The sequence below is a fragment of the Panulirus ornatus genome, chromosome 22 (assembly GCF_036320965.1).
Source record: "Panulirus ornatus isolate Po-2019 chromosome 22, ASM3632096v1, whole genome shotgun sequence".
Lineage (NCBI taxonomy): Eukaryota > Metazoa > Arthropoda > Malacostraca > Decapoda > Palinuridae > Panulirus > Panulirus ornatus.
The window spans coordinates 19,855,033-19,875,666 of NC_092245.1; the positions used below are offsets into that span (position 1 = coordinate 19,855,033).

At 39.8% G+C, this 20,634-nt stretch overlaps 1 protein-coding gene across 1 annotated transcript in view; it reads left to right on the top strand.

The window, feature by feature from the left end:
* Window positions 1–20,634, top strand: part of LOC139756640 (uncharacterized) — a 333,434-nt gene that overhangs the window by 184,182 nt on the left and 128,618 nt on the right. The window contains exons 8-10 of the mRNA XM_071676311.1: window positions 11,601–11,849; window positions 15,775–15,946; window positions 18,644–18,881. Of these exons, the coding sequence (XP_071532412.1) occupies window positions 11,601–11,849; window positions 15,775–15,946; window positions 18,644–18,881 (659 nt within the window). The remainder of the gene's footprint in view (window positions 1–11,600; window positions 11,850–15,774; window positions 15,947–18,643; window positions 18,882–20,634) is intronic.

A 20,634-nucleotide genomic window follows, 5' to 3' on the forward strand; every position in this document is an offset into this window, starting at 1 on the left:
TGCCTCCCCCCACCAATGGTGCCAGCTGAGGTGCGCCTCTCCTCCTCCTGTACTTACTGACACGTATGACCCAAGCTGCAGTGCAGTGAGGCAGGTATGGATGGTGATGTTCAGGCAGGTGTGAACGGGGTTACAGCGAGGCAGGTGTGGACTAGATATTGTGAGGGATATGTGAACGGAGGTACAGTGAAGCAGGTATGGTAGGGGTGCAGTGAGACAGGTGTAAACGGGGAACAGTAAAGCAGGTGTGGACGGGATGCTTGAAGGCAAGTGTGGACAGGCTACAGTAAGGCAGGTGTGGATAGGGTACAGTAAGACAAGTGTTGACTGGTAGAGTAAGGTAGATATGGGTGATGGCGTTAAGGGAGGTGTGGATGGGGCACAGTCGGGCAGATGTGGAAAGGGTGCAGCGAGGCAAGTGTGAAAGGGGTTCAGTAAGGCAGTTGTGATGGAGGAGGTATAGTAAAGCAGATGTTGATGAAATGCAGTAAGGCAAGTGAGGACAGGGTACAGTAAGATAGGTGTGGAGAAAGTACAGTAAGACAGATGTGGATGGGGTACAGGAAGGCAGGTGTGGACAGCAGTAAGACAGATGTAGACGGGGTACAGTTAGGCAGGTGTGGACGGGTTACTGGAAGGCAGGTGTGGATGGGGTTAAGTAAGGAAGGTGTGGACAGGGTACAGTAACGCAGGTGTGGACGGGTTACAGTAAGGCGTGTGTGGACGGGGTTAAGTAAGGAAGGTGTGGACGGGTATGTGATCCGGGTGTGAGGGGGTAGTAGCAGCGGTGGAGGCGTCCTGGTGGGGCTGCAGCAGCAGCGGTGTGTAAGGTGTCGGCCGGCCCGCCCAGGAATCTTGTTGCAAATGATATTTTGTTCACTGAAGGAAGCCATACGAGCTGCCGTGATTCATCTGCAATTTGCCCGTTTTAACGATAGATGATACGCGATACTACAGAACCGTAGTCTGAACCTTATTGCAAAAGATAAAGGAAAAAAGCCATATATATATATATACACACACACGGAAGTAATCATGACTACGGCAGGTTTCCGTGTTAGCGTCCGCCCGTGTACAGCAAGCGTAGCAGCATGCGCAGACCACGGCCCGTGACCACCTTGACGCCGGTGTAAAGTACGTCACGCAACGTCTCCCTCGTAACTCCACAGTCCTGGTGTTAGTTACTAGCAACCAGCAGCGCCGACTCACGCTACAGTGTGTGATTACTAACTGTGCATTACAGGAAGAGAGTTTTACACTCTACATGAATATACATACTTGTGTCAGGTCGAGGATGCCATGTGGTGAACCTTTGATTTGTTTGTCTCTCCTACTGCCTGTTAGGACGGTTTAACTGAAATAGTTTTGACGCTGATTCAGGTATTGGTGGATGTAGTCAGCCAACCCCACCGTTCGTTCTCCCCTTTGGGGCTGGTCAATGAATGGGTGCCTGGTTTCGGAAATGGCATATAAACGGTTGACATGTTTTTATATGCAAAGTTGAGGCGGGGCACCGCAAGTGTAAAACTTTCCTACCGTAGCTCCCAAAGAGTAATCACAACACGGAAATAACGCATGAGTACACACATATTCGGGTTGACAACGGTTACACCAAGACCACAGGGCGCGGAAGTGCATACAACTCTACACATTTCCTGGGAGCACGCAAATCATATCCAGAGCACCTCTGTTCAGTAGTTTCTAAAATGATGCTGCTGGCTGGACATAGTCAGCAGTATCGGTGCAGAAGGTCAATCGTTAGTGGTAAGATTAGTGTGGTTGTACTTGTCAAGTCACTGGGTTTTATTGTGGGGTAAAGCTTCGTCGACAGCTGCTCTGGACGCCAGACAGCACTTAAAGTTTCAGCAGTAAGTGCGCGGGCTTGGGGAGATGTTAGCGTCCGCGGAACATAGACTAGAGTGAGGAGTAGCTAGTTGGGCCTGAGTGGGTTAAGACTCACTGTAAAGCGGATTATAAATGAATACCAGTTCACGTTTATGGCATTCAATGGTACACTCGGGGCAACTTGTACGGATCGACGGAGACGGTGGCAGACAGCCCTTGATGCTGCCTCTGTGTGCGTTGTAGCAGCCTCAGTTTTTCTGGATTCTTTGTAAACTGAATACGTAAATACGCAGTCTAAGTAAGCATGCTCAAGGATTGGAAATATGGAAGCAATACAACTTGTACAAGAATATTTGTTGACCTCAAGCATACGAAGACTGGCATGGTAAGGTTTCTACGAGAAACAAACGAATTGAACAAGACACATGATATCTAGATTAGTGAGTGGAGGAGGAGCCTGGAGACGATGGGCAACAGGGGAACGGAGAGTTGTGGTTCCTGGGTATCAGGCCGGCGTCGTCTTATCCCAACACGGCTTCCGTTACGCTTAACATTCCGTGGGCAGAGGTAATAGGAGTGTGTGGTCAGGCGTCCTGGTTAGGAGGACGCTCATATGCCTAACGCTCATGTGCGAGTTTTAAAATGTCTCCATTGCTGTCAGGAATAGGCTGGTATGTGTAGGGGGGTTAAGATCATTCTCTTTGATGACATGCAGTGAATTTTGTACTGTATATTTGTGCCCCTTTTTGGTCGGCGGGCTATAGAGGAGACTTGCACTAAAATAGCTGGAGGATGGACTAGAGCTGTCCGCGCGTGATCAAGAATATCGAGACTTCCTGTACTACCGTTCACAAGGGTGCCAAGGACTCGGAATTGCTCGTCCTTGGTAGTGAATATATTACATTTAAGGCCATAATTAACTATGGACAAGATGAACGTATATGTGACACACTTTCAAAACTCCAGCGATGCATCATTGCTATTTTTTCCCCCGTCATCTTGTGATATTATTTACGGTAGAGTAATATTGCGGCAAGCGCTCCTCTCCCAAGCCTGTCTTGGGAACAGTGTTGGTCGTATGCTGTTACGTTGTGACTATCAAGTATTTTTTTTCAACATTTTCATACTGCCGGCATTTACAGTTTGCTCAAATTTATTCCAGACTTTTCTGGACTCAGTTGAATGAATGTTGTGACCAGATTGAGAAGCACAGTCCAGTTTTGGCCGAATACACGTTATGAAGTGTTTTCCAAACATGTCTTAACAAAGTACTTGAAAGCGGTTCTGATATTTGCCAGTAGATATTATGTTTCTCCTAGTAATTCTCCTGATGTATAGCTTCGGCCTTAGAATAGGCACAATTTCGACATTTAGGTGTCTCTCATCGCGCTAGATCAAAATCGCACCGAAGCCTTCTTTCACTGTGTCCATACTTATTACCTGGCACTGCTTCGGTATGAATATCGTCAACCATAGTAAGATCAAATTTTATATTTGTCTAGATCCCCTTGTAAGCTGTATGCCATTACTTCTCCCACGACCTTGGAATCATTCGCAATCATGTTTAGACCAGGTAAGAGCACAGTCCATATAAAGATTCATTTACATCTATCAAGGAGAACAAAGAGCATAGGGCTTAGAACATAGGGGCCAAGAACTAAGTCGTGTGGCACTCCATTACTGACCCTACCCCATCTCAAGAATGCTTCTCTGACCAGTGCCCTTCGCTCCTTTCAACTAAAGTAATCCATCCATTGAGGGAGTCTACCGTTATTCCCGCCTCTGGATCCAACTTCTTCACCAGCCTCTGATGTGGGGTAGTGGCAAACGTTTTTCGGCAGTCCTAGAGCTACCCATCCATCTCTTTTACCAGAGACCGAGCCTACTCACTCATGGAAGTCCACGAGATTTGTAATACATAATATTTCTCTGCATCCATGTTATCAGTCAATTAGGTAGTTTCATACTGGCATTCAATCAGCCGCTTGCTTTCGGATTGTCACTGCCTTAAAGACCAAACTTGTTGGAGAGACTGGTATGTAGTTCAGCGCAATTTACCGACCGCTCTTTTCAATGAGAGACTGAAATTTACCCTATTCTGCTCCCTTGGCACAGCTTCATCTTTGCGACATACTGAGCAATGTTTCGAGTCGCCTGTCAAGCGTATCCGCTCATAACATCAGCACACATGGGGGAACTTCGTCAGGATTATGAGCTTTATACTAGTCAAGGTGTTTTGTTGTCATAATAATGTCTTCTGTGAACTTCAATGCCTCCCAAGACCTCTTCATCCTACGTTGCTTACGTTGGGGCTATATAGTGTCCACGGTTAAAACTCGAATCTGTTATTTAGGCACTCGCATATTTCATCTTCCTCGGCAGTCCCTCTCTCCTCCCTCCCTCCTAGTGTGAGTGGGTCATTCAGTCTGTGTATTGGTGAAATGCAGTGTATGCATATATGAGAGAGAGAGAGAGAGAGAGAGAGAGAGAGAGAGAGAGAGAGAGAGAGAGAGAGAGAGAGAGAGAGAGAGAGAGAGAGAGAGTACATTCTAAGTAATTGTCTGGCATTATGTAGCGAAACATAGGTCCGGATGGAGCCCTCCAGCTGAGGTCAGATGATGATCCATACCAACTAACACGTCCTGTGGAGCCTGTATCGTTATCTTATACATGAAACTATTTTCTGATAGGTGGAGTCTCACCTCATACTAGATTACCCGGAGACTGGAGATTGCTTCTGATAGTGGATCAACGTCACCACCGCTAAATAACTGTACACTTAGAGCGTGAGGTGTGGCGCGTGTGATGGTGCGCGTCACGTTGAGCAAGGCTACTGCCACTCATGTTCTAATTTTTCTCTGCCGGTAATCGCGTCTGTCGTAGAGGTCTGGTGAAGCTTACCGGGGAATTATACCGGATTTCTACCTGCTTACTAACTGCTGAGAGGGAACGACAGGGGAGGAGATGTGTCTTGAGAGTATCATTCTTTCGAACGAATGCCTAGCATTGCGTTCTCTTCATGTTAAGAATATCAAGGGTTACGAAGAACGAGTCGCGTAAATTGCGTGTTGTCGTGTTATGTGTAAGATGGAGAGACTTTATGTTAGTGGACTGTAAGCCAGCTGCTTGTTTGTTGGTGAGGATGAGAGAAAAGACAGCTATTGGGTTAAAGGAGTGTAACTTAAAAGCCACCGTCGTACTAGCTCACTGCGCAGCCGTCTTAACCCAGGTACTTCCTCCCCGATGCCCAGGCGGGTATTACGGCAATATACTTTGGAGGCTGCCTACCACCTATTACAGAGAGAGAGAGAGAGAGAGAGAGAGAGAGAAACAAATGCAATGTTTTTAAAGTGAAATATTGCTTTTTTTTCCGATTTCACTTATTTAAAGCATTACTGCTGTAGTATTGCAGGTATGGAAGTACTGGTGTTTGTAATTGACGGTTTTAAATGTTAAATGGCAATTTTATGATCGAATGTTCATTGCGATTTAGACATATTACTGTATTGCGTTACCAGTTGCTCTCTCTCTCGGATAAAAAACTCATAAAAAATATACGAAATATTGTATTTTCGAAACGATTTTCTATGTTAAACCGTAACACCTACAAGCCCTGTACTATTTCGAGACAATTCACAGATATTCCCCTTGAAGGCTGCGAGTTTTGCGGTCTAGGCATAACAAGAAATGTTTCCGCTCGACCTGGGCTCCAAAAATAACTGCTTTCTCTCGTGACGATTTCTGAAACTCGAGGCTTCTGACGCAAACCAGCCTTTGACATTTGATACTCCTTTGTAGTGGATTTGTATGAGGCAGTGAATAATATTTTCAGTGGTTTTCAAAGTGTCTTCTTAACTTGTACGTAGATTTTTGGTTTCCCAGCGAGATTTCTACTGGATGATGAATGTTAGCAGTACTGAAGATGAGCCGAGATCGGGTTCGTGAGGGTCTTATCATATAATATTTAGAAAGCGCATCATGGATCATGAAAATTGTTTAGGTGCTTCCGAAATAATCCCATTCGTCTTTAGTTACCGTCCTTGGTTTAGCGTGTAGTAAATGATTGCAGACAGTCCATGTAGTGCTTGATCATTCGCTTTTCATGTTTGAGCTATTATGAATGATAAGAAGGGGCATTCAGCACCCTCAAAGGTTTAAGATTCATAGCTGGAATCCGTACCACACGTCAAACATACAAAATACAAGCTCATCTGTGGCGCACCACATATTCATTGCGTTCATACGTCAAAAGCCTGTCGCTCGTGGTTTGGTGGAGGGTTCAGATGAAATCTTTGTCTGAAAATTTTCGCGAAAATGTACCATTGATGGCCTAGACAGGCCACCCGCAGCTTCCAGACATAAGTAGCTCATTAGAAAATTCGTTTAAAGCATGACAGTCTGTAATATGTTGCGTTTGAATATGTGTCATTTCACTCCGAAAATCAATCTCGGAAACGAAAAAGAATCTCCTGGCGACTGGCCTGTACGTGGTTCACATGTTGGTAGGGATAAAGTTGTGGCTTGTTCTGGTACCCATTTTTTTTTGGCACCAACATTCACCTTTATGTCGGAGAGGAAATAGCAACCTCAAGGAATCCACTCGTTTCCCAAGTTTGCTCACCGGATGTCCTTAAAAGGAGTAAATAGGTTTGACAGCCGCACTTCTCTTTCACAAATAAGTAAGTCAACTTTAAACACACACACACACACACACACACACACACACACATCTTGTTTATCCAATCGCAAGAGTTTCGGACCATACTTCCTCCTTCATCAGGCACACTTATTAGTTCTACCTAATCGATGAGATTAGTCATTATTTAGTCCTAATTGTATCATTACTAGTTTCATTACATTCAAGGATGTTATTTCTAAGAACTTATAACCATCTGTAGTTGACTAATACTTGTGTATATTTGCAAATTAAAGCGCCAGTTAAAGGTACGCGTCTTTAAACCTAAGCAGTCTATCGTATCGCGACTAGCCCCGTAATGATCATGCTCTCAATAATGGGGTTTCTTTTGCCTCTTGGATAAAAAAAACCTCCTTAGTGAGTAACAATCGAATATTTTTTATGCACATTAATCGTGATGTGATTACTGAGTGTCATTCAAACCTGCAGTGATATACTTCATCGTTTGTATTATATGAAGGTGTTCGAGCTACCGTTCGGAGCATTGTTCCAAAGCAGGTATAAGTTATACATTGTCATTTTGCCGTAGTCTCTTTAAGCTAACGTTCTTGCTGCAACTTTTCATGAGTCAGCTGATTGAGTAAGTTCGGGAATTTAATGTGACTCATCCTCGTCCCCTGGATGAAAATGAAAATGTCTTGATCTTTGCAATCGTATGGAGTTAAATCTACGGTTTTTTTTTTTTTTAACATAGTAGCCGCAGTAGCGTTGAGTAATTATTCAAGGTATAATGCTAATAGATGATTCACCCTCGGAATTCTAGGAAAGCTGTGGTGAAATGTTAAAATCGTCCGAAACATATGGACACAGTCCAAAATAGAAGTGAACGCGAGGTGTGACGTAGTTGCTCAGCTGTTTTCGAATGGGTTGGATGTAGGTGTCTCGGTGTTTATATATACTATGTACGTTCTTTTGTAAATAACGGTCACTGTGGTTTCCTTTGCTTCTTGATTAGTCACTCCCTTGACGTCCACGACTCCGTCCATGTATATTAATGGAAGTGATGTGCAAGACCAGTGTGAACATGTGAAGGGTGATCAGTGTGCGTCGTCTGCGATAATGTGAGAACTAGAGCACTGAAGAATAACTTGGGTGAAGCATCAATTCTGTTGTGACTGTTTCAACCAGCTGAAAACTACTATCTGGCGAATAAAGACGAGTGTATTATAGTGTAGTGAATAAGTTTACAATGGGAAGCTTGAAGCGGACTGTTGGGGCCACAGGTTCTGGTCGCATCTCGTCGTTGCCTGGGCCCAAGGTACCCGCCACCAAGAAGTTAGCTACAGGTAAATATATTCATATGTTTTGTCCTTATGATTTGTCATTTTTAGTTACAGTTAAGTTGCAATTCAGTCCTACCACAAATCTAATTGTTGGATGTGGTAGACCTTTGCTTTGGTAATACATGATATTGCATTGAAAACGGGAAAAATGCTGAGGGATCATGATTAAGATAATCTTACGGTATAATTTTACAGTGTGGGTAACGCTAAAATATCATGGATATGGAAGAATTGAGTATCAGTATTCAGTTTACACTCTTAAGTGTTTGTAGTTAGTACTAAGTGCTGTATGATTTTAACCTTTATTTGTGAAATGGTAGTGGGGAGGGCCATGAAGATCAGAGCAAGTGTGGGGATGATTAATGTAAAGTAAGTGAAACACTTTTGGATTCAGGAGAATAAATGAAAAAGTAACCAAACTTAGCCGTATAGATTCATATATCTTAATTTTTCTTAGTATAGGAAGAACATGTTAGAAACCCATTACTTCAGCATTGTGCTAATTGCCAAAGAGGCGAAGTAACAGATGACAGGCTAATGTCATTGCTTTGTGGTCTCTGTGTCATCTGATGATAAGAGTTTCATAGTAATTTTAGTATCACCTGTGCAAGATGATATGAAACTGTGACGCGAGTTTGTGTCGGTGTTATGTATAGGAATGAGGAAGTGCAGAGTCCTGTGGGGAACTGAGTGTATCTAGGAGGCACTGGAAATTGCCTGATTAACAAAGTGTTGTGTTTAGTATGGTAAAAAGCTGTATACTGTACATGTATCCGTCTTCAGACGTTACTGGTTATTTCCATCTTGTGCATCTTGACACCATGGTCATATCTATCAAATGCTTTTGCAAAGTATTTGTATATTGCATCAGTAGTTTGTTTGTCTGTCAGTGCCCGTACAATCTCATCACATTGATCAAGCAACTAAGAGAGGCAAGACTTTTTTGCTCTGAAACCACATTGCACGTTGTAGGACTCTCTCAAAGGTTTTTATAATGTGAGGTCACTGTAATGAGTTGGTACTTCTTTGGGCTTTGCTTCCTTCTCTGTAGAGTGGGGTGATGAGTCAGTTTTAATCTTTCAAGGATGATACCAAAATTTAGACTTTATGTCCAGAGTGATCATGTAAGAGGTGTTTTGGCAGAGTGCATGGGCAAGTTTTTGGTTATTTTCTTTGAGATATAAGATGTCAGTAAAGTATTTGTGTGGTCTTGATTTGAGGGTCTCTTTAGTCTTTGCATTTACTACTTTGGTAGGTAGTTTAATTTCTCCACCATTCTGTGTGAAAAACTTTTACGCCCATTGCTATTCCAGCACCCTTTTATCTCTGTAGAATTATATCTTGTCAGTGAGTCTAAGGTGAAGAAATTTTCATACGACATTGTAAAGATCATTAAATATTCTGAACTCTATGAGACTGCACCTTTTTAGAGAATAATTTAAAGTCTTCAAGTTTTCCTTATAAAGCTTATACCTGAGTGAAGGTATTTGTTTGGTTGCTCTTTGAATATGCTCAAGTTTTTCTTTTCTTTGATTCAGTTTAGTGGCCAGAACCAAACGGTGTACACTAAACAAAATCCAACCAGGGCATTGTAAATGTATCATATCCTGTGTGTTGCAGTAGAAAAACTTATATACCAAAAGTTTTAGTGTTTTTTGGCTTACTGCATACCAATTCTAAATTGCTTTTTTAGTATCTCATGCATCTTCTAGTGATCGTATGTATATGTGCCCTCAGTTCTTAGGAGGCCAGTAGAGCTGACTGTCCTTGGTTTATGTTTTGCATATGAGTTAAAGCATTTTTTTTCGTATGTCTTATTTCTTTTTCTGTGTGTCCTGTGACATTTTGGGGCTATGGTCTGTATTACTTAATTCATTTGATAATCTTTTTCCTTTGCTGGGTGAATTGGGACTTGTTTGGGAGGTTTACACTTGATGTTTGCCTTCTATATGGGGCTTGTCTTCCTCATTCTTCTTTAGGCCTTTTGTACTCTCATCACTAGTTTGTGTCTGTCACATGCTTTGACTGCTTATGTGGTCATGCATCAAACTCATTTCACTGGTAATTTGGTACTAAGCATTGATTACATCCTCCCCTTTTATCAATTTCACCACTTCACTGAGGTTGTGTCTTGAGAACAGTGTGTTTGAGTGATGTCACAGATTAGATGTCACATTATTTGTAAAGAGTAGGTTATTTCTTCTATTTGGTTCTATTATTTCCTGACAGAAGGAGAATGCATTCTTAACAGTTCTCTGTTTTGCAACTCTTCATCGTTGCTGCTTTCAATGGAATTTTCAACTAAATTATGAGGCCTGCAGGATGGTATAGATTTAAAGTGTGATAGATTTCTTGCTCCTTACTCTCCTAATTATGAATATATTGTAAAGGATGCAAAAAGATTAGATGACAGAATTGAAAGGGACATTGAGTAGTACTGCATTGTTTACTCATGAGCACATGTGAAAAAAACTATATAACTATATATTTGTATTTTGCATTATAATATGTAACACATTAATTAGGATTAAACTTTCAATTGAAGGGTGTAAAAGAAACGAAGTGCCATTTTTAAAGGGATGCTAAGCAGTCTGGTGTTGCCAGCTTTTAAATGCTTGTCAAAAACATTGTATATTATTACTAATTATGCATCATTATCTGTAACACACTTACACTGCCTTTCTTGTCATTATAATGTTCATGAATTGCCCCAGTTAATGTTGATAATGAAGTAAAATAGAAAAAAGAGATGAATGGATGACTAAATGGGTGGAAGCTATCAGCTGACTGCATTGTTGCTTATATGTGAAGTTTAGCCAGCCGCTGAGCAGGGACACCACCTGACAGGACTCTGGTGCTCTTTCCTAGTTTGGGGGATGGTTGGCAAACTGCGCAGGTTTACAAACTATTTTTTGACAGATCTGAATTGGTGTTTTGTGGCAAAATGGAAAACTGGGTATTACAACTGTAGACATATTTCAGAGCTAAAGGGTTGAACTTTAACTTGTATTTTTGTATGAACAGTGGTACATTGATGAAATTGATTATTTCAAATACAGTAGTTATGCAGAAGAATACAAAAAGATGCATGCCAAAAAGTTTTTCTTTGAAATTTGATGTGAAATTCCTTATAGTTAATTATTGTGTATGTAAAGTATTGTCAGGTAAAATTCCTTATAGTTAATTATTGTATATGTAAAGTATCGTCAGCATCAGCCAAACTTTGAATACAGTACAACTTTGAGAATAGCCATTCCCTGTTACTATTATATTGGTACATCACTATTTAGTTCACCCTTGGTATCAAATGCAACTTGCTGAAGGTCAGAGTTTGGACTGGACATTGTAAGTTCATTGTATTTTTTTTATATAACTTAATATATTTGTAGTTATAGCTTGTCATATTTTTTTCTTTATTACCTGTAATTGTATGTTTAGAATATCCATTTTGGGCATTGCAATGGCTACTGCTTGGCAGGTTCCCAAGATGTGGATGAGATGATTATAGTTAAGGTGTACTTTATATTCAGGGAACGTTTTGGATTTATAATTAAAGATACATATTTAGGCAATAGTACGGTATATGCACAGAAAGTTACGATGATATTGAATAAATCACATACAATAAGGTGATATTTATGTGCCCCAGATTGTTATTGTCTTTTTGGTTTTGATAAAACTGATGACTGAAGTTTAGTTTAAAGCAACCAGCTGACTATTTAGATATGAATTATTAAGATTAATTCGCAACATAACTAATAATTGTTTATTTCCAGATGCCTCTGTTGTGCTTACTGAAGATACTGACAGTTTCATCATTGGCGATCGAGTATGGGTGGGTGGTACCAAACCTGGTGTCATCTCATACATCGGGGAGACCCAGTTTGCACCAGGAGAGTGGGCTGGAGTTACCCTAGATGAACCCATTGGTAAGATGTCAATTTTTGTGTTTAGCAATTTAAGTGGTGATTATTGTTATTGTTCAGAAACATTTAGAGTATGCTTAGATATAGGAAAGACTCTCAGTAAAGATTATATGACATGATGTGTATTGTAATATTTAGCACAACGGTTAATATTATGAATTAAAGTGTTCTTACTCCAAATACTTAAATACCATATGAAATAACAAATATACACAGATTTTCATTAAAATATGCGGAAGGTGAAAATCTGTCTGTGATTTATTCAGTTGCTTGAACTGGAATATATTTTTAAGATATACTTGTTTCAGAGTTTACTCTTATTTGTAAATAAAGATACAATGGTGCATCAGTGTGCAACAGGTATTTCGTAAAATGATACTTGTTTCAGAGTTTACTGTTATTTGTAAATAAAGATACAATAGTGCAACAGGTATTTCTTAAAATGCTTTTGGTTTGTAAGTATATAAAAGTGAAGTTGCTTTTAAGGTAATTTCTTTATTGATTGAGTTTTTAGTAGTTTTCAGTTGTTTTATATTATTGCTCCGCAAAAGAAAAAAAAGATTGTTTGTCCACTTTGCGTATAAATTTTAGATTTGAAGTAGAAAGTCTCATTTTTTCCCAAAATAAAAGATGCCATGATTTATATTTTGTTCTGTTTCTCCAGTTGAGGTTAAGACTTGATCTTTCATGAACCTCGTTATGTGATCAATTAACTTGATAAGGATTAGTTTGATTGGTGCTGCTAGTAGAAGGATGCAGATCTCCAGTACCCACAGATTCTCTGATCCCATTCTATGCCTGATTAAGTGAACTCATGAGATCTGAACCTTGAGTTTTTCATTAGGCTAGGATTTCTCTAGGAAGATGGTTGTATAACTTGATAGATCCATATTTGAGCTTGTCTTATGTTTGAAGCATGCTTATTGAGGGATTTTAACTTGGGCAAAGTCTGACATACTGAAAGTTTGCGGAGATTTTGTTTTGGAAATCCAGCTCTCTTAAATTTCCTAGTTTGATGGGTAAAGTCTGTGTAAGATGTCACACAAGGGCCATGGGCATGGCAATGGAGATGTGGGTCATCCCTGTTTGATCTATTTTATGCATCTGTCACTTGCTTAGTTATTGGAAATAACAATTGAAGTTACAAAGGTAGTTTCATCCTCTCTGACTGTTGAAGCATAAGACCTTTAAGGCCAGTAAACTCCGTTGTTGCTGTGGATGCACATGTACATCTTACTAAGAACATACAGAGGAGGTTTGTATGTATGTGCTTTTAATATACCTACACACATTTATAACTACTCTGGTGAATACTTGGACCATTCTCTCTAGGTTATATATAGACCCCTTGTCCACTGCAATTGTAATTAGTTTACAAAAATTGTTGTCTTTCAGCTACCTATAGATTATTGAGGTGGGAAGATGCCATGGGGATGCATTGGGAAATTGCTGAGGATGTATATATAATTTTTTCAATTATGTGCTGTGTATGAATAGGTGCTTGTTTTCTATAGACACATACAGATGCTACATGCTTCCTATACTTTAATTGGAAAAATCCTAAGGGGTTTCGGGTGCTTAATGATAACCATGACAAGAAGAAATTGCATGCTCCCCTAGCGGCCCAACCCTGCAGGATTGCTGGATTATGCAGGTGTCCAAAAAATGTAAACTTTCTAGTGTAGGAGCAAGGTTTGAATGTGCTGTGCCACCAAGATTTAAATGTCATTGATCCTTTGGATTTGAAAGGCTAATATTAGATTTTCAACGTTTCAGGATTTTTAGAATTTTACTTGTCCTTGCAAAACACCATTTTATTAGGGCCTGAACTGTAGCCTGCATTGAAAAATTTCAGAGAAAGTATTTTGAAAAAGACTGAAATACCCCTTGGCATGACAAATCCACATTTAGTATCTGTTCTAGTATTTAAGGGTGGGATGGTTGGCTGGCTGACTGGCATTGTATGAATCATGTTGGATGGGGTTTGAACTTTGAGTATGGAGTAAGCTCCCATTGATGCCTAATGTGAATAAGTCCAGTTAGCACACTTCATTGTAGGGAGTGATTGAGGGTGAATTTTGAGTCTGCTGGAAAGAAGATTTGATTCTTAAGGCAGAATGGTAGGAGTAGTAGATAGAAGTGGTAGGTAGGAACATTTAGGAATTAGCTTTAGGTAGAAACATTAGTTTGAAGTATTAGGTAGGAGGATTAGATAGAAGCACTCAGTAGGAACATTAGGTAGGAGCCTCTGCAAACATTATACTAGAGTTACCCTTTGCAAGTGGCCTGTTAAGTGTGGGGTACCAAAGGCTAAGAAGTGGCATTGGATTTCATTAGTTATGGGGACTCAATTGCCATGGCCACCCCCTTGAGAGAGTACCATTTGGAACAGGCATCAGAGATTTAGATAGATAGAAAGGTAGCCTTCTGTGAGAAGAAATTCTTCTACAATTGGGTGGCTGCTGGAAGGGGACACTGAGTAGGAGAATGAAAACATACAAATCACCAAGTAGTAGTTGTATTTGTGGCTTGATTCATGAAGCTTTTCATTGATAACTTACTTTTACAGCCCCACCATAGCAGAAATACAAAAAAACACCTATAGAATATTGAATAGAGTTAAAGAATGTATCTTTTGCCAGATAGATCCAGGGGATACACATGTTATTAGAAGACAAACAAAAACAGGTACATGAGTGCTTGCAAGATTATTTATCCATAGTATGATGAAATTGAATTTGGGAGATTGCCAGGGAAAGCCAGGCACTGTTGTATGGCACACACAGCATAGAAGCGCATCCTTGATTGAAAAGGGTTTTTTTGATATTGTCACTCTTGTCAGTGTGTTGTCTTTTTCATGGCAGGTTATTCAAAGCTGTTGAGGACAGATAAATGATAGTTGAGCAGTAGTTAGGGCATTGTCTCCATGTTGCTTTGGCTTGGTCTCATTTGTCACATCAGCATCCTTGGCTCCTTTCCTAAGGTCATTCAGTAGAATTAGCTCAGGAATTACTGATAGTAACCTAAATTTTTGCAGTATAGATGAAAACCCTTCCTTCAAAAGTAATAGAGATTAGCTACAGCATATGATGAACCCTCTCTTGTAGCGCACTTGCAGCCTTACTACATTTTTGGAATGTTTGAGTTGCAGTTTCCAACAGTTTAGATCCTTCTGTTTCTTTAAGTATTCCTCACAAATTCTTCAAAACAAATACCTGATCCACACATCCTCCTCTCCTAAAACTGGATTGTTCATCTCTAGTGTGAAACTGCATTCTGCCATCTTTTCAGTACCACTGTCACATGCAACTCATCAGGTGCATTCAACAGAATTTTCCCACTGTGATTTGAAAATTTACCTTTATCTCCCTTGCCTTTATACAGTGGCACTATACAGGCATTCTGTTAATCTTTAGGCACCTTACAACGATTCATGTATACATTATAGCTAACATGGTATAGGCTGAATCATGCCTCATTAATTACTGTCTTGGATGAAAGGTAAGATAATGAATGAGAAAAAAATTACAGGTATTATGTATAGCTCCTCAAGTATTTTTAAAGTCAACTGTAAAAGGTGAAAATTTTTTTGGAAGACAGAAATACAAAAGAAGGAAGAGAATGCCACAGTTTTGCTGGGCTGTTTTGTTATAAAAAAAATTATTGTTAGTCCTGACTGTGTTGGTCTTTGCACTGAAACTGTGGGAAGGAGCAGCCAAATTCATACTGTAGGTCCATGTTTTGGAGGCTGGGACACACACAGCCAGCCTTGGTTCATAAATGTTGCAGTTATAGTCTTTGTGTTTGTGACTACCTGAAACTGTTACCTCCATGATGAGCACAAAAGTTTACTGGTCTTAGTTAAGAGAGACTCAGTCTCCATAATGAATACTAAGGGATGTATGATTATTATTTTAAGGTGATTTATATTGTACATAGTGCATTCATGCAGGTTCATGAAACAAAGTTACTGTGTGTGCACTTTGAGTTCATATTAGTTACTGAGTACTGCATTTGCTTTCAGTTTCATCACCTGATATTAAGGTTGGTGATCGTGTGGTCATCACTAGTGCTACAGGTGTTCGACATGGTTCTTTACGTTTTGTGGGGAAGACAGATTTTGCTGAGGGTATCTGGGCTGGGGTGGAATTGGATGAACCAACTGGGAAGAATGATGGCTCAGTGGCAGGCAAAAAGTAAGTAACATTATGATGTTTTTAACATCTCATATATTAATATTATTATTTTCTTTCTTTTTCTTTCAAACTATTCGCCATTTCCCGCATTAGCAAGGTAGCGTTAAGAACACAGGACTGGGTCTCTGAGGGAATATCCTCATTTGGCCCTCTTCTCTGTTCCTTCTTTTGGAAAATTAAAAAAAATAACAAGAGGGGAGGATTTCCAGCCCCCCGCTCCCTCCCCTTTTAGTCGCCTTCTATGACACGCAGGGAATACGTAGGAAGTATTCTTTCTCCCCTATCCCCAGGGATAAATATTATTATTATTATTATTATTAATATATATATATACACTTAAAAGCCCATACATGCATGTATGCATACATTTACATATACACATCAACATATATACATACATATACATGCACATACAAAGACATATACATATGTTCACATATACATATTCATACTTGCTTCCCTTCATCCATTCCCGGCACTATATGGTGTGGGAGGTAGGTTGATAGAAGTAGTGGAAAGTTTTTACGAAGGATGTAAGGCATTGTATGAGTAGGAAGAGAGGAGAGTGATTGGGTCCCAATGAGTCTCAGTTTGCGGCAGAGATGTGTGATGCCCCCATGGTTGTTTAATTTGTTTATGGAGGGGTGGTTAGGGAGGTAAATGCAAGAGTTTTGGAGAGAGGGGCTAGTATGCAGTCTATTGGGGATGAGAGGGCCTGGGAAGTGAGTCAGTTGTTGTTTGCCGATTATACAGCTCTGGCGGCTGATTCGTGTGAGATACTGCAGAGGTTTTTGACTGAATTTTGAAAAGTGTGTGAAAGGAGAAAGTTGAGAGTGATTGTGAATTATAGCAGCGTTATTAGGTTCATTAGGGTTGAGGGATTTCAGTATGCAGACATTACATACATACACATGTACATATTCATACTTACTTGCCTTCATCCATTCCTGGCACTACTCCGCCCCACAGGAAAAGAGCATTGCCATCCCCTGCTTCAGCAAGGTAGCGCCAGGAAAACAGACAAAAAAGGCCACATTCATTCACACTCAGTCTCTAGCTGTCATGTGTAATGCACCAAAACCACAGCTCCCTATCCACATCTAGGCCCCTCTGACCTTTCCATGGTTTACTCCAAACGCTGAACATGCCCTGGTTCAGTCCATTGACAGCACATTGACCCTGGTATACCACATTGTTCCAATGCACTTTATTCCTTGCATGCCTTTCACCTTCCTGCACGTTCAGGCCCCAATCGCGCAGTCTTTTCCACTCCATCCTTCCACCTCCAATTTGGTCCACTGCTTCTTGTTCCCTCCACCTCAGACACATTTATTCTCTTTGTCAACTTTTCCTCACTCATTCTCTCCATATGTCCAAACCATTTCAGTACACCCTCTTCTGCTCTCTCAACCTCACTCTTTTTATTATAGCACATCTATCTTACCCTTTCATTCCATACTTGATCAAATCACCTCCCACCACAGATTGTACTCAAACCATATAATTTCAAACACATCCAGCCTCTATACACAGCCTTATCTATAGCCCATGCATCGCATCCATACAGTATCATTAGGGCTACCTTTCCTTCAATCAGACCCATTTTCTGCTCTCCCAGATATTGTTTTGTCTTTCCACACGTTCATCAGCACTCCTAGAACCTTTGCCCCCTCTCCCACCCTGTGACTCACTTCCGCTTCCATGGTTTTATTTGCTGCCATATCTACTCCAGGTATTTAAAACATTTCACTTCCTCCAGTTTTTCTCTATTCAAATTCACAGTCCAATTAATTCTGCTAAACCGAAAAACCATGCTTTTATTCACATTTACTCTCAACATCCTCTTCCAAACTCAGTCATCAGTTTCTGCATGTACTCCGAATCTGCCACCAGTGCTGTCTCATCAGCAAACAATAACTGATTCACTTTCCAGGCCCTCTCATCCTCAACAGACTGCATCTTCACCCACATTTCCAATACTTATGCATGTACCTCTCTCATCAGCCCGTTCATAAAAAGATTGAACGACCATGGTGACATAACACACCCATACTGCTGACCAGTCTTCTTTCTCCTTTCTTCCTTCTGGTACACATGTCTTACACCCTTGATAACAACTTCTCACAGCTTCTAGCAGCTTTCTTCCCACACCATATATTCTTAAGACCTTCCACAAGGTATCTATATCAACCCTATCATTTCTCCAGATCTATTCCTCATACAAATCCTTCTGTTTCTAAAAGTATTTCTTACCCACATTCTTTAAAGCAAACACTTGATCCACACATCCTTTACCACTTCTGAAACTACACTGCTCCTTCTCAGTCTGATGCTCTGTGGATGCCTTCACCCTCTCAATCAGTACCCTCCTATACAACATACCAGGCATGCTCAGCAAACTTACACCTCTGTAGGATTTTCCATGCATGCTCACTATTTACTGCATGGACAGATGTCAGAGTAAACTAAGATAGTCTTGATAAGGAAGATACATGAGATAGTGTAGGGAAAGGGTTGAAAGTGCATTTTTTAAGAAAAGCTATATTTAATCCCAGTCACTTAGAGGGAATTGGCTGAGACCTGATTTTATCCATTAAGTCCAGACTAGATCTAGGCATTTCTGTGTTTACTGTTGCATATGTAAATGCACTTGTGTATACAACTGTATTGATTTTTGATTTACTAATTTTCCTACAGATATTTTGAATGCAAAGACAAGTATGGGCTTTTTGCTCCACTTGCTCGTGTGAGCAGGTTTACTGGTGGCTCAGCTACTCCTCGTCGGACATCTGTGGTACCCCAGACTCCCCGATCCACAGTCCGTCGATCCAATAGTAGGGAGTCTCTAGGTGGATCCTCAGTTGCATCTTCCACTGCATCATCTGTTCGGGGTACCAGGGTAAGACTTGGCGTCACATCCCTCACTCAAGGGCAGGTACCGTGTCTCCCAACTTTTTGCTGTTTTCTATAGATGTTGTCCTGCGCAGTGGCTTTCTGAAAAGTACTCTCATGTAAATATAGAAGTGTTTTATTTACAGAAGCAGCTTACCTGCACATTATGATCAGAATCTTTTCTGGATATCCATCATGAGTCATAGTAGAGAGAAAAGGATTTATTATTACTTTTGTTGTTCATTCTTTGACTCAAAATTATTGTGCACTGAAATTTTAATCTCATTATGGAACTTCATGAGGCTTGTTTATTATCATTCACAGCACTAGTGATACATGCCTCTTGTAAGTACATAATGGACAGATATTGATTAATAAACTTTTAAAAGCCACTGTTTCAATGGATCACAGTATAAGCAGCAGAAATATGGGGTAAGCTAGACCAGCCTTATTAGACATATAATAACTGACAAATTTCAGTACTGAAAGGTAAATCTAACATAGATTTGAAGTGGATGCTTTTGGTCCATTTGTTTTTAAATGAACCTTAGACTTAAATCTTTAATGATTTTATGACTTACTACCAAACAGTTGCATCTGTTAGGGTTTAGATCGGTGAAAAAGATGGCACATTATTATTGATAGATTTACTTTCAGGGATCTTTTAGGAATATTTTCAATATATAGGTTTATGTGTGTGTTTTGATTTTTTGCTTATTTTTTTTTACTGATTTTGTGTGGATGTGTAAGAGTGGTTTATTATTCCACAATTTATTTGAGCATCTGCAGACTTAGAATTACTTTTTAAGTTTACGTGTGTTTGTGTTTTAGAGTTAGGAATACTTACTGTAGTTTGATTATGCACTGAACTTTTTCTCAGTTGTGCATTTTCTTTAGAATGAAGTTGTTGAAGGAGTGAAAATAACATTGTCTCTTAACTTGGTGCAAAAGATTTAAAGTTGCGTAAAGGCAAGATTCTTGATGTGTTTATGTGGATTAAGATTTTTTAAGGATTCCATGGTAGTGTTAGTGCATGTTTACATGTGTACAGATTACTCACTTGCATTTGTTAATCTTGGGAATACTAATACTAATGCTAAGTTTTGACAAAGTTACTCAAGTAGAAGTATGTAGATACTGTTGATATAATATCAGATACCAGAATTAGTTAATTGGCATATTTTTTGAAGATAGATTTTCTTTATGCTCGTATTTTTATGGTTTGAAATTTTTTTCCTTAATTTGAAATGTGTTACTTAAGATATGAATATATTCATCATCATCAGTCTATCATCATATATTGTTTTTGTTATTGTTTTGTCAGTTCCATTAATTTTGAATTGGTATTTTTAAAAGTTATTTTCCTTCTTCAGCAACCTGCATTTCACTCTCGTATCTTTAGCTCATTTTCCTTTTTAATGTAGTCAGTCACGTACATACAGCTTCTTAGCTACCTTATACATATTCTCATCCTTTGTATGGTGTGTTGAAGTGAACAGTTTTTGCAGTGCTTCTCATATATATTTGATATATTTTTTTTTTTATAGAAGGCATCATTCATGGTTGCTTGTGCCCTTATTAGAGCCAAAAGTCACCTGTTCTTGAAGAGGTGAAAGACTTACTCTTGAAAGAGAGACTGATAAGGTCTTACCTCTTAAAGGCAAGACTGATTGTAGGAGTTGGAAAAACACAAGCTCTACAGTTTTGCTAAGAAAGTGGCAGGTCGAATCTGCTTCTCCAAAAGTTGCTAGTGCTTATACAGTTTATGTGGGATGAAGTGGCTTTGCAGGTGCTGT